The sequence below is a fragment of the Argiope bruennichi genome, chromosome 11, assembly GCF_947563725.1.
Source record: "Argiope bruennichi chromosome 11, qqArgBrue1.1, whole genome shotgun sequence".
Taxonomy (NCBI): Eukaryota; Metazoa; Arthropoda; class Arachnida; order Araneae; family Araneidae; genus Argiope; species Argiope bruennichi.
Window position 1 is genome coordinate 54,229,157 of NC_079161.1, and position 22,745 is coordinate 54,251,901.

Consider the following 22,745-nt stretch of genomic DNA (forward strand, 5'->3'; position numbering starts at 1 on the left):
TTAATTGAAAATTAATCAAAATTGTAACATTTTTCTTCATTAAAATCGAGGCATAATATTATGCTAGCTTAAAATTCATACAACAAACTTTTTTACTAATTCAGTTTTATATTCACATAATTTCTTTCTAATTTTAATAAACTTTTAAGGATATTTTCAAGCATATTTTGTAGTAAAACTTTTCACTATTTTAATTATCATGCATATATTCATGAGTGCTGTGATATATAATTTGATAGAAAATTGTATGCACGTGATTGCTGTTACGTAATTAAGTGTAAATTTAAAAAATAAAGTTAGACGAATAAAGCTTAAAATTTTACAAATGTTACAAAGTTTCGTATTAAAAGTTAATAACTTTTTTTCCCATCTGGCAAAATGTGCAGTGGAATTCCAAATTAAAATACCACGGCGCTGTTGACGTGTGTCACGCAAATGTAAAATTAACTCCTTCTTGTTAATTTTAAATGGAAAAAAGTTAATCTTAATTTTAACGCAAGCAGACGATAATAATTAAATTTACATTATTAAATGCAAGTTTTCCCGCTCTTTTTACGATTGCATTATTTACTCTAAACGAGAAAAATCTTGATTAAAGAACTTTTATTTAAATATCTAGATTTTTTAAAAAGTCATTTCGAATAAAATGTTTATATTTTCAAATTATTAATTTTAATGAAACAGGGAATTCCAGATTATTTTGTAAATTATATTTACTATTTAATCAAACACAGATACATTGAATTATACAATTGATTTTTTAATTGAAGCTTAGATTAAATAATAAATTTATTACAGGATTTTCGAAATTCTAGTTAGATAAATTAAATGTACAGAATGAATAGCTTCTATCTTTGGAAGTAAAATAGACAGAAAAAAAATAAGATTTTGATTTAAATGAAATAAACGTTATTATTGCATATAAAACTTATTCAACAGAATTGTAATAAAATTAAATTTTCATCATAACTTGTTCCCAGAAATCTTACTTCTTTAGCTTCAGCAAAAACTACTACATCAATTGACCTAAACAGAATAAAATTTTTCTAGGAAATGAAGTTTGGCAACTTTCCATAATTCAGCAATTTTTTTTTCTCGCCTTATTTCCTGACTCCCATTTTTAATACGAATTTAATCATTTATTTATTTGTAGTTTTTTTAGGACTTGGCTGAGTATAGTAATAATTTTTTTTTCTATTTGTAATTTTTACCTTCCGATATACGAAGTATAAAAAAAGTATTGTAGTCGTCAAAAAATCCGAACTCGGGATTTTAATAAATCTCCATGTTTTAGATTTCCCTGAGTTCGAAAAACAAATTTTTGATAAATGACTGTCTGTCTGTGACAAAGAAAACTCAAAATCCATTTGAGCAAAATGGGAAAAATTAGTATATGGTCCTTGCACCAAATGTGTAGATTTTTAGCAGATATCTATCAAAATCTACTCAGAAAATGTCTGTTTGTCCTGCTATACGAATGTAAATCAATGCAATAACTATAAAAAGAAGAGACCTAGATGGATAAAATTCAATACACTGATTTAACATTTATAGTGTAAACACCTGTCAAATTTTGAGCCAGATTCAACTACGGGTTGATTGTCTGTCGATCTGTACTTTCAGAAATATGTAAATGCGATAATTCAAAAATGCAATGACTTAAATATATCAAATTTCGTACGTGATTTTGTGATTACAAGTGCAGTTTTGTGCCAAGTTTTTATTTTAATCAATTGAGGGAAACGAATCTAAAACAGAAATTCTATTTTCGGATACCATTAACTGCCTGCTATGGATTAATCACCAGAACATTCACCTAGAATCACACAGTGGATTCAGTAAAAATGCAAAATTCACACCAAAGGTTAAATATTTACCCGTAACTGGAGACATGAATTTCCTCACGTGACTCCATTCCAGTGACTTCAAAATGACTCCATTGCTATTTTTTTTCCTTTTGTAAGAAAATAATAATAATAATAATAAATTCCATTGCTGGAGACAGCATTGGAATTTATTTTGGAAGCACAATACATTCTGAAAATCATGTAATCACCAAAAATATTAAAAATAATAAATGTTATAATATTAAATTTTGGAAAATGGAAAGCCTAAACGATCTTTTAATGAGTATTTACTTCGTTTAGATATTACGGGATTACACCAACTGTTAGAATTTAACAAACAAAAATGAAGAATACAATATTTTAAAATATTACTTCAAGAAAATTTCTTGATTCTTTTTTTGCATTATTCAAAATAAAAGCAGAGACGTGGAGTCAATGACTCCATAAATAACAACAAAAACTTTAAAAAAGAATAACTTATACGTACGTGTTCATACTGAAAGAATAACTTGAAGGTACTGCGGAGATAATTGTATTCAAAGACAAAATACCACGCGATAATCGGAGCTAATGAACAACATGAAGTTATATTGACACCTGTCTCCAGTTAAGGGTTAATATTAATTTCGTAGCTATTGTAAACCAATGCCATGCAAGGCGTTTTCTGGGGTAACAAGAGTGTATGTGAGAAAGTTTTGGGAGAATCACTCCTGATGGTTTAGTTTGTTTCTGAATAACTTTAAAATCATTTGATTATTACTTTACAATTTTTTTCGCAGAATATTTTTGATTACAGTATGTTATTTCATTGATGGTACGTTTTTCTACAGTTCAATTTCGGATAAACGATGTTGCTTTTTGAAGGCAAGATTGAAATCCTTTGTTTGCATCAATTTATACGAGTTGCGATTTTACATGAGGTAAAAAAAAAATATTGATAATAAGAGATATTTATAAATTATTGAATGTATGTATATAAAAATGTTTTTATCCAATATTTCAGTTTAATTGCATTAAATAATTTTTATTTATCGCTAATTATTATCTCGAGTTTCAGTTTTATATTTCTAAGCGTATATATTTCCTTGTCACAAAAAAATTTTAAGGAAATTCGATTTTCTTAGCTGGAAGAACACAGCATGATAATCTCTTAGACTTGATTCGTTCCTTTTATTTTATTTTTAAGAGTTGCTTTGAATTATATAGAAGCGATGACGTCTATAAACACAAATGCCCACAATTGTTTTTAATATCGGCGCAATGCATTCGGGAATTTATTCAGTGATTAAAATAATGAGAAGTGTTATCTAGAAATATGCTTTTAAATATGTTTAAAAAGTTAATAAAATAAAATAAAAAATGTTAGAATATAAAAATAATAAAAAAAGTAACTTTGCTTTCTTGTGAATGAAACATATAAAGTATTGTTGAGGAAGATCATTCAAATCTGTCGGGTTGGTATGTGAAGTGAAACAGTTCAACAGCCTCAAAAGCAAATAACGACGTTTTATTCTACAGAAATACACAATAACAAAATACAGCCGAAGCCTACGCGGGATTTGAAGTAACAGCACTTGTCAGTTCAGTAAATTAGTAATAAGTAATTGTAACACCACAAAATGCCCAGAGAAAACTCTGCTCGGAGTTGAACGAATTCTTTCAAGAAACTGTCTCATTTATTCATGTATTTCGAATCATCTGCTACACTTAATTGACTACTCGCTTGAATTAAACTAAATTGTCGTTATGAAAGAATATAAAAGCCATTCTTATTAAAATGAAACTACTGAATCCAATTTTAGATTTATGATTTTTTATTACTTTCTCTTATACGTAGTACAGAAAAACTCGAATTCGAGATTTAACTGTATTTCCACATTTTAAACCTCCCTGAGTTCCAAACACGCATATTTGGAAAATGTCCATCCATCTGTCTGTGACAAAGATAGCTCAAAAACGTTATGAGCTAGACGGTTAAAATTTGGTGTACGGTCTTTACATCAATTTTGTAGATTTCAAGATTCGGTTAAACAGATTTAATATCTATAGTACAGATGTAACGATTTGGTAATCTGGGGACGACAGCTTTCACTCGGATCACTCCGTGTAACAGGGTTTCGCATCTCTTATATCACAGAGGGATAAAGACTTGAAAACATTAGGTGAAGATTCTAAAACACACTTTAAAGAAAATAAAACTATCCAAGCTCTTATAACAAAACGCAGGCGGTGTGCCAAAAAATTGGAAAGAGTTAAAATAAGGGAGATTTTCTGATTCATTTGAAATTAATAACATTTTTATGTTTCAAGTGGATCAAATTAAAATAAGAGCGTATGTTTTACCGTTCGAATAAGAGTATGAAAACTTCTTAATCAAATATGCTTCAGTTTAACGAAATTCATACGTTACATTTGCCTCAAAAAATTGAGAATACACCAATGACATTCTTGTAATATCATGCATAGAAACAAAGTGTCACTATTAAATTGCATGTCTTTTGGCTCTTATAATGGTCTCTAAATGTCATGGTACCGATTCGACCAATTTTTTTGTGGTATCTGAAAATATTTTACCCCTTTCTCTCTTGCACCACTTGTTTTAAATGGGTTTTGTTTCTAATTTTGTATTTTTGAACCACTTTTTCGAGTATCCTCCACGAATATTCAATGACATTGATGTCGGGGTACTATGGTGATGTGTGTAAATGCTGTTTACAATGAAAAAGACACCACATTTTGACTTTACGTGCTTTCTGTTTGGGGTCGTTGTCCTGCAGGAAAATAAAATTTTCATTTAAACCCAATTTTTAGCACTTTTAATTAGATTACAGAGACCATATAGTTCATCCAACTTGCAGGAACTTCTCAAATCATAGGCAGAAGTGTAAGTGCTGAAACTGTGCGAAATGTAATTAGACAAGCTGTATATAAAAATCGAATTGTCAGAGAGAAACCGTTCATCAAATTTCAAATTCAGAAAAGCGTTTAAAATATACAAAAACTCACCAATTGAAGACCAATAACTTTTGGAAGAAAGTTATATTTAGTGATGAAATAAAAAAATTCAACAACAACAAGTGACACCCGTCGCATTGTATGGAGAAAGCCTAATACTATTTTGGATCCAAATAATTTACTCCCTACATTTAAACATGGTGGTGATTCCGTCATGCTTTGGGGGTGTATGGCTTAATCCGAGGTAGGAAATTTAGTTTTTAAAGATGACATTATGAGTGATATGGTTTACTTCGATACACTTCGCAGCAATCTAAAGGAAAGTACTATAAATTTGGGTTTAGAGGGATATTTCATTTTTCAGCAGGACAACGACTCCAAACAGAAAGCACGTAATGTTAAAATGTGGTATCTTATTCATTGTAAACAGCATTTACACACACCACCACAGTACTCCGACTTAAATGCCATTGAATATCTGAGGGCCACACTCGAAATAGTGGTTCAAAAACACAAAATTAGAAACGAAACCCATTTACAATAAGTTTGGAAGAAGAATGATGTAAAATGTCTTCAGATACCACCAAAAATTGGTCGAACCGTACCAGGACGTTTAAAGGTCAAAAGACAAGCAATTAAATATTGACATTTTTTTTCTTTGCGAGATATTACAAAAATTTCACTGGTGTATTCTCAATTTTTTGAGGCCAAAATCTGCATATGTTTATTTAAAATGCTTCTGAAATTTTTCAGTTTAGAGGTTTTTCGTTGATTTTTCTTTTCTTTTACACTAAATTAAACCATTTGTTTGTTATGTGTGAAAATAAAAACATGTTTGCCCTTTTCAGTAATGTGTTTTTTTTATATTGAAAGTCGGATTTATCAAATAAAAGTAAGGTGTATTCTTTATTGTTTGAGCCTCTGTGTGTTTGTGTGTGTTTCTTTAACGCATTATTCAAGCGTTTAAAACTTATGCTCAAATATTAATTAAAATAGAAGCAATAAAAGAGTTTTTTCTTTAAATAACAATAAATAAGCTCTTAAGAGCTTTTTGAAGTCAGAGACTATGAAAATCAACAATATTTTATCCAGTCATTTACAGTATTTTAAATTTTGACTTTAAAGAAAACAAATGACGTATTGAGTACCTCATTCAATAAAATGATTGTAAAAAAAAATTTACAACATTTTTACTATATTCATTTTAATAAAATTAGTTTTCTTTCAGTTTAATTTTTATTACTTCTATGAATCGTTAGAAGCATTTCAAACGCGCTGGTCTCAAAGAACATTCTATCCTTTACCTTATGTTACTCTTATCCCTACGTGTTATAAATGTTAGTGGTGAAATTGTTTGAAACATACACTAGCTTTTTGGTTGCTTCATCTCAAAGTATCCTTATTATTGAAATCGAGAAAAGGAAAGAAAAGAATCCGTCTAAATGAATTCTACAGTAATGTAAACATTGGCTTTTCTGCGGATCTGCTGTGCAATTCGCTTTCCTAATATTTGAAAGCAACATAGATTCCGGCTAAATTTAGAAATGAGATATTTTTATTCAACTTTACATATTAATACCATCACCTCACAGCTAATACACAACTGTTCAAATCATAATATCACATTTTAAACGAATCAGCATTTACATCTTCTTTTAAATAAAAATAAGAAAAATAAAATTAGAAGTTATAGTTATAGCAGTTAATTATATAAAATTAAATAAAATTTTTAAAAAATGAATTGAATCTATATAAAAATTTCTTAAGAAAATTTTATTCTAACTGGTGTAAATCGATTCTTAAATGTACAACCATCGATTAAATTGTTTTGACGCGGAACTAGTATTTGTTGTCTAATTTGAAAATGAGAGCGAGATGGCTGAAGGCGGGAGCGATATTTCTAACGTGGTAAATGTTTATAATTTAAAATTAGCGCGATTTCGCGATCTTTGAATTACAATAAAAATAACATTGCTATGCGTATTTGTTTTTCCGAATTTTTTATTATGTATATCGTGAATGTTTTCTTTGCTTTTTAGAGTAATGAAGATTTAATTCTTTTATAATGATTTTTCTTTTTATTTATGTAGAAAAACAAAATTATATGTTGCATTTAATACTGAAAGTAGCATAAAATCATATGTTTATTGTTTATTCATTTCTTCTTATTATTCAAGGTTTATTCATTATAATAATAGTTTATTTATTATATATAGTTCATAAAGGTCAAGTTAGTAATTTGCTATTATACTACATATATTAATTATATCAATAAATCTATGAATGCTTCTAAAAAAATATTGTGTCAATATAAAGTATTTGACTATACTAATAGACAAGTTTTGGAGGAAACTTTCAGAAGATTTTGTACTAATTTGAAAAAGTTTAAGCATTCCAGATTTATTTAGCTTTTGATTTGAAATTTAAAAATAAAAGTAAAATTATTTTGTTGTTATTTACATTGATTTATAATTAAGAAATACTTATAAGACCTAATTTTTTTAGTTAGTTTTTGTATCAATTAAATTTATGTATCTCCATTTTTTTAATAAAAAAACTGAATTTTTTCGACTTTATAATTTTTTAAAATTAAGGTTTGTCAGTGATATAAATGTTGATTTTTGTCTTACTAATTCATGCTTATATTTGTACTATGTGAATTTTTATTTCTTGATAAATAACAAAAAAACCAAACTTTAAACAATACTTCATTAAAAGTTTCAACATAACTCCATTACCAATCCATTTGACATTAGAAGATAAATCATTAATATTTTTATTTCAGTGTGAAAAATTTAATACTAGATAATGTCATTAATAGTGAAATGAAAATTTTAAAGGTTCTATATGAGCAATTATAAAAATATTTGTGAATTTCCTCTTTCAAGAATAAATAGTTATTTTTTTTAATTTATGTTGCCATCATTTAATTGTATGTAAGTATTTGTTCCTGATCTCAATATTTTTAATTCTGCATATGAGAGTGAAAGAAGGAAAATCATGATAGTAGACATAATTCAATTGTTTGAATATAATAATGATAAACTGTCTTAATGAAATCAGAGATCTCCTTTCAATGTTTCTAGTAAAAAATATGATCAGTAACAGCTCATATAAGAAACTCCTGGGCTTCATCACTTTTGTATATTATATCTAAAATTTATTTACCTTCATAATTCTTATTAACTTTTCTTTTCTAAAAGCTTAGATTTGTGCAAATAGGCATTAAAATACTTTTTTTATTGTATCTTGCAACCATAATTAACATATAGAAATTTATTATTTTTTTCATAAATTTTTTTAGTGAGTAAAAGTATTCTTCGAATCTTAAAACATTTTCAGTTGGCATATATTACTGCTTAATTAAATTTTGAAGCAAAGTTTTTCATTTTGAAATTTTTTGCTTTGATTTTTTTTAAAAAAATAATGCAATAATTTTAAAAATGTATAAATATAAATGGATAAAAAATTTTAAGATTACTTTTTACCAATTTTTAATTATTTTTTATTAAAAAAAATTTTAATTTAATATTATTGTACAGTAATTTTTATCTTTATGCTTACTATATAATTTTTTAAAAAGTTATAAAAATCTGTGTTTTAAATTAAGACAGACATTTACAAGTTAAAATTTTTAAAATGAAAAAAAAAAAAAACTTTTGCATTTTATTTTAGGATGAAGAAACCTTGTTTAAAGAAGAATTTGCTCATGTAGAAGAGCTTCTTATAAGTAGCAGAGAAGAATGCATCGAACTAGGCTCTAAATTTCAGGATGTAAGCATAAAAGTATGTGTATGATTTTTTTAAAAGTATTATTTGCCAACCTTTTATTTGTATCATCTACTGTATTTTCTTAATGAATAAGAGTAGAAGGTTATTCAAAATAACTATTCTGATTACAAAAGATGCAACTTCATTGTAAAGAATATTAATAATTAAAATTTAAACACAAAAGAGAAGGGATCTTAAAATTTTATTTACATATCTAATATTTGCCAAAGTGACTTTCCATGGTTATATGGGTAATATTCCAGCAGTATTCATTACCATATAAAGTATTTACTATGCATACTTTCAACTTATCTACTGTTATTGCTAAGGAAACATTGAGTTAGAGTCCACAACATATCTCAATGAGATGAAGATACAAGATGCAATTTCAGAAAGGTTTGATACTCAGGTATAGGACATGCAACTATTAATGCATGTAATGAAATTTTGTAACCTGTTTTAATAGCTGCAAATATGCTTCTTAATATCTGACATGAGATAGATTATTGCTTGAATGATTCTATTTCATTATTGTTTAGAAAGAAATTATATTAATTTGAAATGTGCTGATTTACTAAATAAGTCAGTGTATTTAAAAAATATATTTCTGCTAATGTCTTTCAAAAAGTCATTTATTAATTTACTTTTCAATGTAAATTTTTAGGTTTTGTTTTTCTGCTATAATTAAATATCATAAAAGTAATTAAAGAATTATCCACAAATTAAGAAACAAAAAAATTCTTTTGTAAAATAGGATTTATCCTATAAGCTATGTTTTTGGAATTAGTTGTATTTATAGCTGTAAGAATGAATGTTTTCATTAAAGGTATTAAAATTCATTAAAAGAATTAATTATTCATTCATTATTATAATTATTCATTCATTAAAAGAATATGTAATTTTTCAAGAATACCACGACAGTTACTTATTATGAAGTTTAAATTGGTTTTCTTATAATGTTAAAAAGTTATTTCAAAAGGGCAACTCACAATTTCAAGAAATATGTGTATATATAAGAAATATGCATTTTTTCCTCCCCCTGATTTCTGTGATTATCAGTAAGTACAGAACTTTTAATTGATAACTGACAAAAAAAAAAAAGTAATAGTTATTTTTTTAAAAAAATTGTGTTGTTGTTTCTTATGGCGCTTGTCATAGACAAGCCCGCTGAATGAAGTCAGCGATTTTTAGACGAGGGATTTAACATCGTTTGTTTTAGTAATACCTACCATCTAGGGCAAGAGTATAATTTAGCTACTCATGCATCACAACCCTTTTCACATGGCTGACTTCATTCATACATTTCGTTCACTCATCCATAGATCGTAATTTAGACCTGAATCACCTCTGATCCAGTACCCCCAATGGTATTGTCTTGACTTGGAAGATTTATGCATGCAGCAGCCACCTTATACACGGAGAGTCTTCGGCTAGCAGGGTTTCAACTCGCAATCTAAGGGATGCGAGTCCAATGCCTTACCAACCAGGCTATCCCGACCTTTAAAAAAATTGTTGATAAACAATAGTGTGACAACATCATGAAATGTTGTGAAATATTGCTTTTAATAAATGTTATATATGTATATTAATTATGTAATGTACCTGTTTCAAAACAGTTATATATAACTGTTGTCATTATAATATTTCAATTAATTTGTTTCTTCATTAAATATGTACTGCATTATCGAAAATTTATGGAAGTTATCGAAATTTTTTTTAATAAAGTTGTAGGCAGCTGTCTATAAAATTATAATAAAAGATAATAGTAATAAGATCTGTATTTAATATTGTGGATTAATTGGTTATTTAAAAAAATTCTAGTAATTGTTTATTTTCCAAAATATTATTTATAGGTAGAAAGTATGATGCGGCTGCGGGATGATTCTTCATCAGATCATTCTGTTTTAAGTGAGCATTTTGAACAAGATAAAGAAACTAGAAATGATTATGAAGAACTCAAAAGCAAATATGAATCCAGAATGTCGGTCTATAAGGAAAGTTCTGAGCATCAAGCAAAGATTGTTGATGTTCTTCAAGAACGAGTAAGTATTTCTCATACAATTTACAAAGGTATCATAGTGATTAAAAAAATTCTTTATTTTTTTCCCTTAAAGCTATCATGAGTTAATTTGGATTGGAACATACACTTTCTCATGCATCCTATGAGTTTTCAGCTCCTCTGATGCTTGCTGAAGAATAAGTGCCTTCAAAGTGGGGGGAAAAAAGTCGCACATCGAAAGTTTTATCATTTTAGTGGTTGAAGCCCACTAGTCATTGTCCTTCCATATTATTAATATTTATTAATTATCAGAAGATGTGCTCATCTCTGCTAACAATATTTCAGATCTGATTAACTGTCAATTGGTTTTATCTTGCCTTCCATTGTGTATTTTTTTAAAATTTTTGTTTCCTTCCTGTAGGATACATGGTGTTCATGAACACTCAAATCAAGATAGATTACAAAAATTGAATTAAAACAAATATTGATCCATTAACAAAACAAAAAAAAAAAGATTTTGAAAGAAAACGTTAGCAATAACTTCTCATGGTCCTGAAATGAAAATATAATGAATCGACGTAAAATTGTAGACCTCAGTTCATTTACCTTTGCTGAAATTTAGCGTCAGAAAATGTAAGTCTAATGAGAGTCTAAGTTTAAGTCCCATGACTAATATTTATTCATGCTTAGGTTTAGTCGCAAATGTATAAATCAGCAATTTCACAAATTAAAAAAAAAAAAAATCTAGTTGATTTTCTTGATACCAAAAGAGAAGTTGGGATTTGCACTTTTCATAATTACAGAGATCAAATGGGCAGAGAATACTTTTTACCCTGCATTGCTGATGGCTGTAGGCATGTGTGTGTTGATAGTGGGCATTTCAATTCATTGCATTGTTTAAATTAAGAATCATCTCTTTTCTTAATATTGGCAATTTGATATTTTTTAGATATTAAAGTATAGATAGATATTTTTTAGATATTACTGACTAGTGAATTTCAACCAAATGAAATTTTTCATTCATGACATTAGCATTTTTCGTGACAATATTTAATGTCATTTGGTTTATAGCTGCTATAGTTCAGGTTTTGAGCATTTTCAGATTTGATAGTTATAGAGACCAAAGAAAAAAAATGTCCCACATAAAGAATCACTAACCAATTAATTCATAGGAATAACTCCTGTACAGAAAGTATACAAGAAAATATTTGGCTATTCCAATTGGTTGAGTATTACTATGTCGACAGTACTTTAATGATTGAGGATTTGATAAATTCCTAAACAAAATTTTACCAGCTTTAGCAGCTGCTCCAGTTAAACTATTTTTATGATAAAGTTGCCAGAGTATTTTTGCCATTTTAAACTTGGTTATATATATATATATATAACCAATTTATATATACATACACACACACAAAGTAATTCTTTTGTGAGTATTAGGAATTTTTATCCTTTCTCCTACGCTGTAAGAATTGTATAATTCAACAACTTTATAGAGCATAAATAAGAAGTAATTCAATAAAAAAGTGTGATTTTGATTAGGAAATAAGAGAAAACTTTAGAATAAAGTGGTATGGGCTAATTTAAGATTTTTTTTAAAAAAGGGGAAATCATTTATAATTTAAATTAGATTGAGAGCTATTATTATATGTATATATATCTCATGGTTTTTCATTTTTTGCCATGCTTTTATGATGGTTTGTAACAATAACATTTGACACTTCTTTTTGCTATACTAAAAGATGTTCTTAAAGTAAAAACAAAGTTGAAGTAAAAATGTTGGAAATCTGAAAATGCAAAGATCTCAAATTACAATTTTCAAAAATTTCCGTATTCTGGCCCCTTGAAATAATCTGGTCATAATTCTCCCTCCTGATTCTTAAAGAAGTCTTGAAATGTGCATTTTTAAATAAAGCATTGCTTTGAGGCCTAATTCTGGCTAAAAAACATTTACTTACAGGAAATTCTTTAGCATACTGTTCTGCTATATTTAATATAATTGCCTATCCAAATAATATTATACAAAGTATCTAGAAAAAAAAAATGGTTAGATTATAATATACCAACTTCAAAGAATGTACCTCCCTATAGTAGCATTATCAATGATGACTCATTTAGATAAAAATGCTTTTTCTGCCCCCACCCCTTTTATGTGTATTTGTGTATGTGCACATAATCATTGAAATATGGCTTTAAACAGTTTTCCAGTCATATAACTTCCATACATTCACAAATAAGTATGTTAAAAAAAATACTTAATCTCTCTCTTTAATCACCTTTAACAGCTTAAGCATGTAGAAAGGAAATTACAGCAAATTGTGAGAAAATAATATGAATATAAACTTTGATTAGTGAAATAAATTAGTAAAATAATTCTGAATGTATTTATGAAAGTGAAATCAAGTGTCCTGAAAAATGCATTTTCTTGTACTGAAATTAAGATAAAAGGCTTTAATTCATAAATCACACATCTGATTTTTTTGCTGCATATAGTTGCGAGAAATCAAAAATTACTTGTAAGAATCACATTTCTGCTATATTTAATATAATTGCCTATCCAAATAATATTATACAAAGTATCTAGAAAAAAAAAAATGGTTAGATTATAATATACCAACTTCAAAGAATGTACCTCCCTATAGTAGCATTATCAATGATGACTCATTTAGATAAAAATGCTTTTTCTGCCCCCACCCCTTTTATGTGTATTTGTGTATGTGCACATAATCATTGAAATATGGCTTTAAACAGTTTTCCAGTCATATAACTTCCATACATTCACAAATAAGTATGTTAAAAAAAATACTTAATCTCTCTCTTTAATCACCTTTAACAGCTTAAGCATGTAGAAAGGAAATTACAGCAAATTGTGAGAAAATAATATGAATATAAACTTTGATTAGTGAAATAAATTAGTAAAATAATTCTGAATGTATTTATGAAAGTGAAATCAAGTGTCCTGAAAAATGCATTTTCTTGTACTGAAATTAAGATAAAAGGCTTTAATTCATAAATCACACATCTGATTTTTTTGCTGCATATAGTTGCGAGAAATCAAAAATTACTTGTAAGAATCACATTTTAAAAACTTTCTGACTTTAAAATATGATCTATTTAAACAATATCTATTGATAATAGAATCTAAAAAATAATTTAAATAGTGCCACCTGAAAATCGCAGATAACAATCAAAATACTGTTGCACGGAGATGAGACGTTGCTTATTTGATCCTAATCTCTACTAATATTAAATTTGAATATGTATGTATTGGAATTTCACAACATAGATTGTTTCACTTAGAACTTCTAAATTTGTCATAGATATTCTCCAAGGAGAGAGACTGTGCACCTCAAAGTGATTCTTTCAAGATCTGTATGAAAATTTTAATTAATTGAAAATGAGATTTTAGTATTTTTCTTTGATGATCCTGTAAAATATTATTACACAACAATGAATGTTTCATCATTTTGAGATTTGAAAATTTGTTTTTCTAACAATTACAAATTAAACTGTCATGCAAAGTTTTCTTGGATTTTGGCAATTTTTATAATCTTTTCAGTAATAGATTTTATTGTTGCAGAAAAATTCAAACTGTTTTCATTTTTTCATTAAATATTTAATAATTTTGTTTTCTTTCATTATTCAAAGATAAGAAAAAAATTGTTTATTATTTGTGCAGTCTACATGAGAAATCAGAGACTTAAATTACTCAAAAGGCAGCATACAGTTTAAAATACGTTTCCCAGATATTTATGAGTTTGTTGACATTATGATGTCATGGGGATCGATTCCATTAGAGGTTTATGTGCACACTAAACAAAACAAGCATAAAATATTTAAATGATTGGTTTTTATGTCTTACAATTTATTGCTTAAAAATTCTTAGTTTGAAGAATTATGTTCAAGTTATACATAAATTTATTTGAAATTAATTTTTTTGCTGAATGGTGTCTAGTTATGCAAATGTTCAGCATTGTTTTACATGCTAATTATTGTATTCTTTTGTGAGTGCCTTCTTCAGTAAAGATATCCTTTCCTATAAGCTTTTGAAGAATCTAAGTCTTGCGAATGCATAGGCCAAATCCATTCAGTTAAAAATTCTCATTTTCAAATTGCTCTTCCATAGCAATTGTACAGTGTAATTGGTGTTTTCATTCATAAGTTGAAGATGACTTTAACGTGAAAAGGTATAACTGGAAACATGGTGTTCCTATAGTTAAAATTACAAGTTGCATTCGTATTCTTTCATTGGTATTAACGCTTTTGCTGACAATAATTCTACCGCCACATTCTTATTTTCTATCACCTTGCCTGAATAACATAGAACTCAAACTAGTCTTTATTTGAATTTGTGTCCAGGATTTGCTGTCCTCTTTGAAGAGCACTACTTTGCTGCTTGGTAGCTCCATCCTTATATGTATTAGTCATCAGAAATACTTTCTTTGGTGATAAAAATAATAATTCCAAATAAGACATCAATTTCTAATGAGCCATCTAGTTCCAATAAACATAACTTAGTCTGATTTGCTTTATGATTTCATTCATTATCAACCATATTGTTACCATTAGATGATCCTGACATAGTTATTCACTGATAGAATTTGTTAAAGAGAAAATTTTAAAGGAGATTTGAATCTCAAGTTCAAAACATAGTCTTATTCATCTGTCCTTTTTCTTTTTTAAAATTTAGTTTTAATCATATACCAGCAATTAAATGTATTTAATATTATCACAATGCATGTGTGTTTAAATTTACTTATTGAAACAATGAAAAGTGTTGTACAGAATACTTAAATTTTTTTTAAAATTTATTTAAAATTGAAAAAAAAAATTGTATGAAAATAAAATTGGTGATGCTGAATTTTTTAAATTTAATATTAACATTTTATTTAAAAAATTCTAATTACAATTTAAAATCCTTCTTTCATAAGCTCCAAATAAAGTCTAATGCCAAAAAGTAATTACATTCCGAATTTGGTTGTTTAGATCCCCATGATTTGTTTGTACAGTGAATGTTTTGAACAATTTTTTCATTACTCATGCCACAATCTACAGATAGTATACTATCCTTATAATATTAACATTTCCCCATATTTTGTTTTCGTATTTTAAAAAGTGAATCGAAAATTTAATCTTCATTAAACTGATGTCCATCGGCACATATGGAAATGTTCCCATGTATTTTCCTGAGATGTATATAGAAGAGCCAGAGCATTGTTCTATCTTTTCTTTCTTTCTTCTTTTCTGTCTATAATCTGTATTAATAATAAAGATGAATGTGTGTGTGTGTTGACACTCTACTGTCCAGCTGTTTGATCTGTAGCTATCAAATTTGGCACATATATATCCTGGATGGTAGAAATGTGTAGTTCAAAGCGTTTTTTTTAATTTTAATAAATTAACTGAAATTATGGTTTTTCCCATGACAAATTCCAAAACTATTACAGCATAAAATTAATAGTTACATCTTCTTAATATTTAAAAAATTAACTTTTCAATAGTAATATTTTAATAAATCAATTAAAAAAGCATTTTAAGTATGTATTCCAGCAAGAATAATAAGAATTTTGAGCAAATATTAAACATATTACATATAATAATGCAAAAAGATAAAAATTTTAAAAGAATACAAAAATTACTGATAAGAGTTACTATTAAATCTGTATTTTTTTTTCGTTTTTGTTTTTTTATGCAGTTTGTTATTCTCATCCTTAATACAAATCGTTATTGGCTAAGCGGATCAGCTAGTGAAGGATAAAAAAAGTGACATTATAACATAAAAAAGTTATATTACTGCGAAAGCTACGTTTTTAATAGTACTATGATGTTATGGGATTTAATTCTGTTAGAATACACACTGGAAAGATTATAGGCAATTAAAACTACGTTTTTGATATGTCATTATTTGATGTTTAAATATATTTTCTTAGGGTAATCTTGGACATTGAATTATGCATAAAGACATGTAATTGAAAGTAAAGACTACCCATTTTTCCTGCGAATCAGCTGCTCACCGAAGAACGGCTGGTGAAAAATAAATTGTGAAATATTTCCTTAAAACTATATGATCTGTTTAATTGTTGTCCGAAGAAGCATAATAAATATTTTAAATTAAGAAAGGTTATAAATTTTTGCAAGTCGGGGCAGGAAGAGATTAAAAACATTAAATGTGTTTTTTTATGTTTGGATTCTTATATTTCATAATTTTTTTGATATTACTGAACTGTTTTATGATTTTACATAGGAATTACTTAATTTTAATATGTTTTCAAATTAATATAAATTGAAAAAAATTCTTTTTATAGTACAATCAATACGTGTTACTATTTGATCAAAAAATGGAATATCAGATTATAGCTTCAAAATATGCATAAATTTATTATTAGCATTTTATTATTTCAGTTAATTAATATATTTTGCCTTGCTCAGGTTTGAAATATTGTCTGATAATTTGAAAGTAAAAATTATTTTTATATGAAATATTATAATAAACAAAATTAATTTTATAATCAGAAACATTTTTTAATTAAAATGGGAATATCAACTGAGCTGACGATTTTTTAAAAAAAACCACTAAAAGAGAATTTTCTTCATCAATAAAACAAAATCATTAGTTGTTCCTGATAAAAATGATGTCTTCTTTCAAACTTTTCTTTTAGCATTCTTCTAGAATATTTTCATTACAGAAAATAATTTTTTCAATAGTTCTTCCTATTTATTCTTATTCTTCGATTATAAAAAAAATGATTGTAACGAATTCTATACACAAATTCAACATCGATAAATTCTTTGTAAAAGTGCATCCAATAATTTCATTAATAGCGTACCCTCTCCAAACAAATTCTACATCCTATTCTCACTATGTTTCTTCTATCTGGGACCTTGCTGCTAATGCATATCTTAAGAAAGTTCAAATTATGCGAAGTAAGTTGCTCAGGATCATCATAAATGCTCAATGGTTCATACGCAACAATGTTTAAAAGCATCGAAAATCACCTTAAAGAATTTAACATTTTTCAGCGAACTAATCACCAGTCAAAATCCTACCATTAATGATCAGATCCAGCTTACTCACAACTCTGAAGAATATTTCTATACATACAGTGGCTCAAAAAAAGTGAGAGTACACCTTATTTTTACTTGATAAATTCGACTTTCAATATAAATAACACATTACGAGGAACTGCAAACATATTTTTACACATAACAAATGGTTTAATTTAGAGCAAAAATAAAGGACAATCAACGAAAAACTTCTGAATTGAAATGGTTCAAAAGCATTTTAAATAAACATATGCAGATTTTTGTCTCAAAAAACGGAGAATTCATCAATGAAATTTTAGTAATGTTTCTTGTACAAAACAAGTTTCAGTATTTAGTTGCATGTCTTGTTGGCTTTTATAATGGTCTCTAAACATCGTGGTACCAATTCGACCAAGTTTTGGTAGTATCTGAAGATATTTTTCCCCATTCTTTTTGCAACACTTGTTTTAAATGGGGTTTGCTTCTAATTTTATGCTTTTGGACCACTGTTTCGAGTATGGCCCACAGATATTCAATGACATTGATGTCAGGGTACTGTGGTGGAGTATGTAACTGCTGCTTACAATGAAAAAGACACTACATTTTAACGCTATGTGCAGTGTATTTGGAGTCGTTGTCCTGCAGGAAAATGAAATTTCCATCTGAACCCAACTTTTTAGCACTTTCCTTTAGATTGCTGCGACCATACGGTTCACCCAACTTGCTGCAGAAATTTCTCAAATCATAGGCAGAAATAAGTGATGAAACTGTGCGAGATGTAATTAGACAATCTGGGTATAAAGGTCGAATTGTTAGAGAGAAACTGTTCATCAGCTTTCAAATTCAGAAGAAACGTTTGAAGTTAGATACTCATCAACTGAAGACCAATAACTTTTGGAAGAAAGTTATATTTAGTGTTGAAAGAAAACTCAGCATTTTTGGCAGTGACAGCCATCACACCGTATGGTGAAAGCCTAATACGGCTTTGGATAAAAGAAATTACTTCCAACAGTTAATCATGGTCGTACCCCGTCAATGTTTTGGGGTTGTATGGCTTCTTCCAGGGTAGGAAATTTAGTTCTTATAGATGCCATTATAAACCATATGGTTTACTTGGATATACTTCTCAAATTTGGCTTTAGATGGAATTTTCATCTTCTGGCTTAACAACGACCCCTAACAGAATGCGCGTAACGCCAAAATGTGGTGTCTTTTTCATTGTAAACAACAGTTAGACACACTTCCACAGTCCGCCGACATTCATGTCATTGAATATCTGTGTGCCACACTCGGAACAGTAGTCCAAAAATATAAAATCAGAAGCAATACCCATTTAAAACAAGTGTTGCAAGAAGAATGGGGTAAAATATCTTCAGATACTAGCCAAAATTGGTCAAATTGGTACCACGACGTTAAGAAACCATTATAAAAACCAAAAGACATGCAACTAAATACTGACACATTCTTTCTATGCCAGATATTACAAGAATTTCATTGGTGTATTCTCAATTTTTGGAGACAAAATTCTGCATATGTTTATTTAAAATGCTTCTGAAACTTTTCAATTTAGAAATTTTTCGCTGAATGTTCTTTGTTTTTTCTTAAACCATTTGTTAAATGTAAAAATAAAAACATTTTTGCACTTCTCGGTAATGTGTTATTTATATTGAAAGTCGGATTCATCAAGGAAAAGTAAGGTGTACTTGTATACTAAGGTATAATTGTTTGAGCTACTGTACATTTCTATTTTTTTCTTCTAGTGTTGAGTTCAGGCAATGCCATTAAAAACTTTTTTTTTAAACTATTTATAATTTATAAGTAGAATACAAATTCTACTTATAATTTTTATAATGGAGTATTTATAAATTTATTTGTAATTTTTAAGTATTGTGACTCTGGAATTTTCTATTAAAGAGTTTTAATTCAGATGCAATATTCCTGAATAATGCGTTGTGGTGATAAACATCTATCTTTGATTTTATAAAAGACTTATTTTTTGATTTTGACTATTTTCTTTTAAATCAGGCATTCAGAAGTAGGGCTGTGCCGATTTTCGATTTATCGAGACAGGGAAAAAAAAAAAAAAAAAATCAATTTTTGATGAAAGTTTTCGAAAAAATTCTATCTATCGAAATCATGATCATGAATAATAGTTCATGATGAATCGCGATACAATAAATCGATATTATATATATATATATATATAATATCGATATATATATATATATATATATATATATATATATATATATATATATATATATATGCTTGTTTTCCGAGTGTCATTTTGGAATAAATTGTTTTTTGTTCCCTAACTGAATAATACCATTTTACCTTACTTTTATTTGATAAATCCGACTTTCAATATAAATAATACATTGCGGGAAGTGCAAACATGTTTTTATTTTTACATATAACAAATGGTTTAAGTTGGAGTAAAAATAAAGAAAAATCAACGAATAACTTCTAAATTGAAAAGTTTCAGAAGCATTTTAAATTAACACACGCAGCATTTTGCCTCAAAAAATTGAGAATACACCAATCAAATTTTTGCAATATCTCGCATAGAGACAAAGTGTCAGAATTTAGTTGCATGTCTTTTGGGTTTTATAATGGCCTCTAAACATCGTGGTACCGATTCGGCCAATTTTTTGTGATATCTGAAGATATTTTACCCCATTCTTCTTGCACCACATGTTTTAATGGGTTTTGTTTCTAATTTTGTGTTTTTTGAACCACTTTTCCGAGTATGACCCACGAATATTCAATCGCATTGATGTCGGATATTGTGGTGGTATGAGTAAATGGTATTTAGAATGAAAAAGACACCACATTTTGACGTTATGGACATTCTGTTTGGGGTCGTTGTCCTACAGAAAAATGGAATTTCCATCTAAACCCAAATTTTTAACATTTTCCTTAAGATTGCTGCGACCATATGGTTCATCCAACTTGTTGCAGAAACTTTTCAAATCATAGGCAGAAATGCAAGTGCTGAAACTGTGTGAAATGCGATTAGACAAGTTGGATATAAAAGTCGCATTATTAGAGAGAAACCGTTCATCAGCTTGCAAATTCAGAAAAAGTATTTGAGGTTGCAAAAGCTCATCAATTGAAGACCAATAATCTTTGGAAGAAAGCTATATTTAATAACGAAAGAAAACTCAACATTTTTGGCAGTGACAGCCATCGTACTGTATGGAGAAAGCCTAATACTGCTTTGGATCCAAAAACATTTACTTCCTACATTTAAATATGATGGTGACTCCGTCATGTTTTGAGATTGCATGGCTTCATCTGAGGTAGCAAATTTAATTTTTATAGATGACATTATAAACAATATGGTTTACTTGGATATACTTCGCAGCAATCTAAAGGAAAGTGCTAACAATTTGGGTTTAGATGGAAATTTCATTTTCCAGTTTGACTACGACCCCAAACAGAATGCACGTAAGTCAAAATATGGTGTCCTTTGCATTGTAAACAGCAGTCACACACACCACCACAGTACACCTACATTAATACCATTGAATATCTCTGGGCTATACTCGAAGCAGTGGTCCAAAAACACAAAATTAGAAACAAAACCCAATTAAAATATGTGGTGCAAGAAGAACGGGATAAAATATCTTCAGATATCACAAAAAATTGGCCGAATCGGTACCACGACGTTTAGAGGCCATTGTAAAAGCCAAAAGACATGCAACTAAATACTCAACGTTCTTTCTATGCGAGATATTACAAGAATTTCATTGGTGTATTTTCAATTTTTTGAGGCAAAATTCCGCGTATGTTTATTTAAAATGCTTTTGAAACTTTTCAATTCATATATTTTTCGTTGATTTTCCTTTATCTTTACTCTAAACTAAACCATTTGTTATGTGTAAAAATAAAAACATGTTTGCACTTCTCGGTTATGTGTTATTTATATTGAAAGTCGGATTTATCAAGTAAAAGTAAGGTGTACTCTCAATTTTTTGAGCCACTGTATATATATGATAACTTTTATTTTTAATTTTTCTAGCTGCCAAACGAAACGAATTGGCTGGCAACGAATGTCTTAAATAATTTAATGGCTTAAATTATTTAAGACATTCGTAAGAATTCTGAGAGTGTATAATTTGGAAATCAAGTTGTAACGTTAGTTGGCGATAAATCGCCAAATGTGACAACTTTCTGCATTATTTTCGAATAACCTTATTTTAATTAGTTGAAATTATCCCTGAACCAACGCGAGTTCGCAAATTGTACAGACTAAGTCTATGGCAAAGGATGCCGACGTGCTCTGAGTGGTTTAAGCCTTGGCATCTTTTTGGCAATGTTTTGCACTCATAATAGTGCAGTTTGCGCTTATTTGGCTCAAACCCTGTATCTTTCATTTGTTTTATGAAGATACGAGTTAATATCAACACGATCAAAATAATATTAAGAAGAAACACACTCAAAAAGTATTTTTAATAAATTGTAATTATTATATTTTCTGAATTTAGGTTTCAGGTTTTGATTTTTTCTTCTGTATATATGTTCCAGATTAATATTACATGTAAACCGTAAAAAAGAGGGGGGGGGGATTCACAAATTTTATTTATTTTTATAAAAATATATTTCGATATGGCATCTTTTTGGCAAAACATTGCCAAAAAAATACCAAGGTTTAAACCAATCAGAGCACGTCGGCATCCTTTGCCATAGACTTAGTCTGTACAATTTGCGAACTCGCTGAACCAACAATCTTTATCGATTAAACAAACAATGTTTTAATTTGTTTGGTTTATTTAAAAAAAAAAGCGTTGCGTGATTTAGGCATTAACACTGTGATTTCCAAGGGAAATACTACAAGAGCAGATGATAGATAATTCAAAAGCTATACAGTGAAAGCCGACTCCAAAATAAAACTACATTAGCAGACGATAGATAATTGAAAAACTATACTGTGAAAGCCGACTCTAAAATAAAACTACATTAGCAGACGATAGATATTTCAAAAGCCATACTGTGAAAGCCGACTCCAAAATAAAACTACATTAGCAGACGATAGATAATGGAAAAACTATACTGTGAAAGCCGACTCCAAACTAAAACTACATTAACAGACGATAGATTATGGGAAAAATATACTGTGAAAGCCGACTCCAAAATAAAACTACATT

The 22,745-nt window shown here is 28.3% G+C and overlaps 1 protein-coding gene across 2 annotated transcripts in view; it reads left to right on the forward strand.

The window, feature by feature from the left end:
- Positions 1-6,623: 6,623 nt before the first annotated feature.
- Positions 6,624-22,745, forward strand: part of LOC129957139 (rootletin-like) — a 100,675-nt gene continuing 84,553 nt past the window's right edge. Inside the window, exons 1-3 of one of the 2 annotated variants that reach the window (XM_056069304.1) lie at positions 6,624-6,710; positions 8,478-8,588; positions 10,427-10,615. In XM_056069304.1, the coding sequence (XP_055925279.1) occupies positions 6,678-6,710; positions 8,478-8,588; positions 10,427-10,615 (333 nt within the window). In that variant the 5' untranslated portion in view covers positions 6,624-6,677. The remainder of the gene's footprint in view (positions 6,711-8,477; positions 8,589-10,426; positions 10,616-22,745) is intronic. The other variant, XM_056069305.1, reaches the window with a different exon arrangement.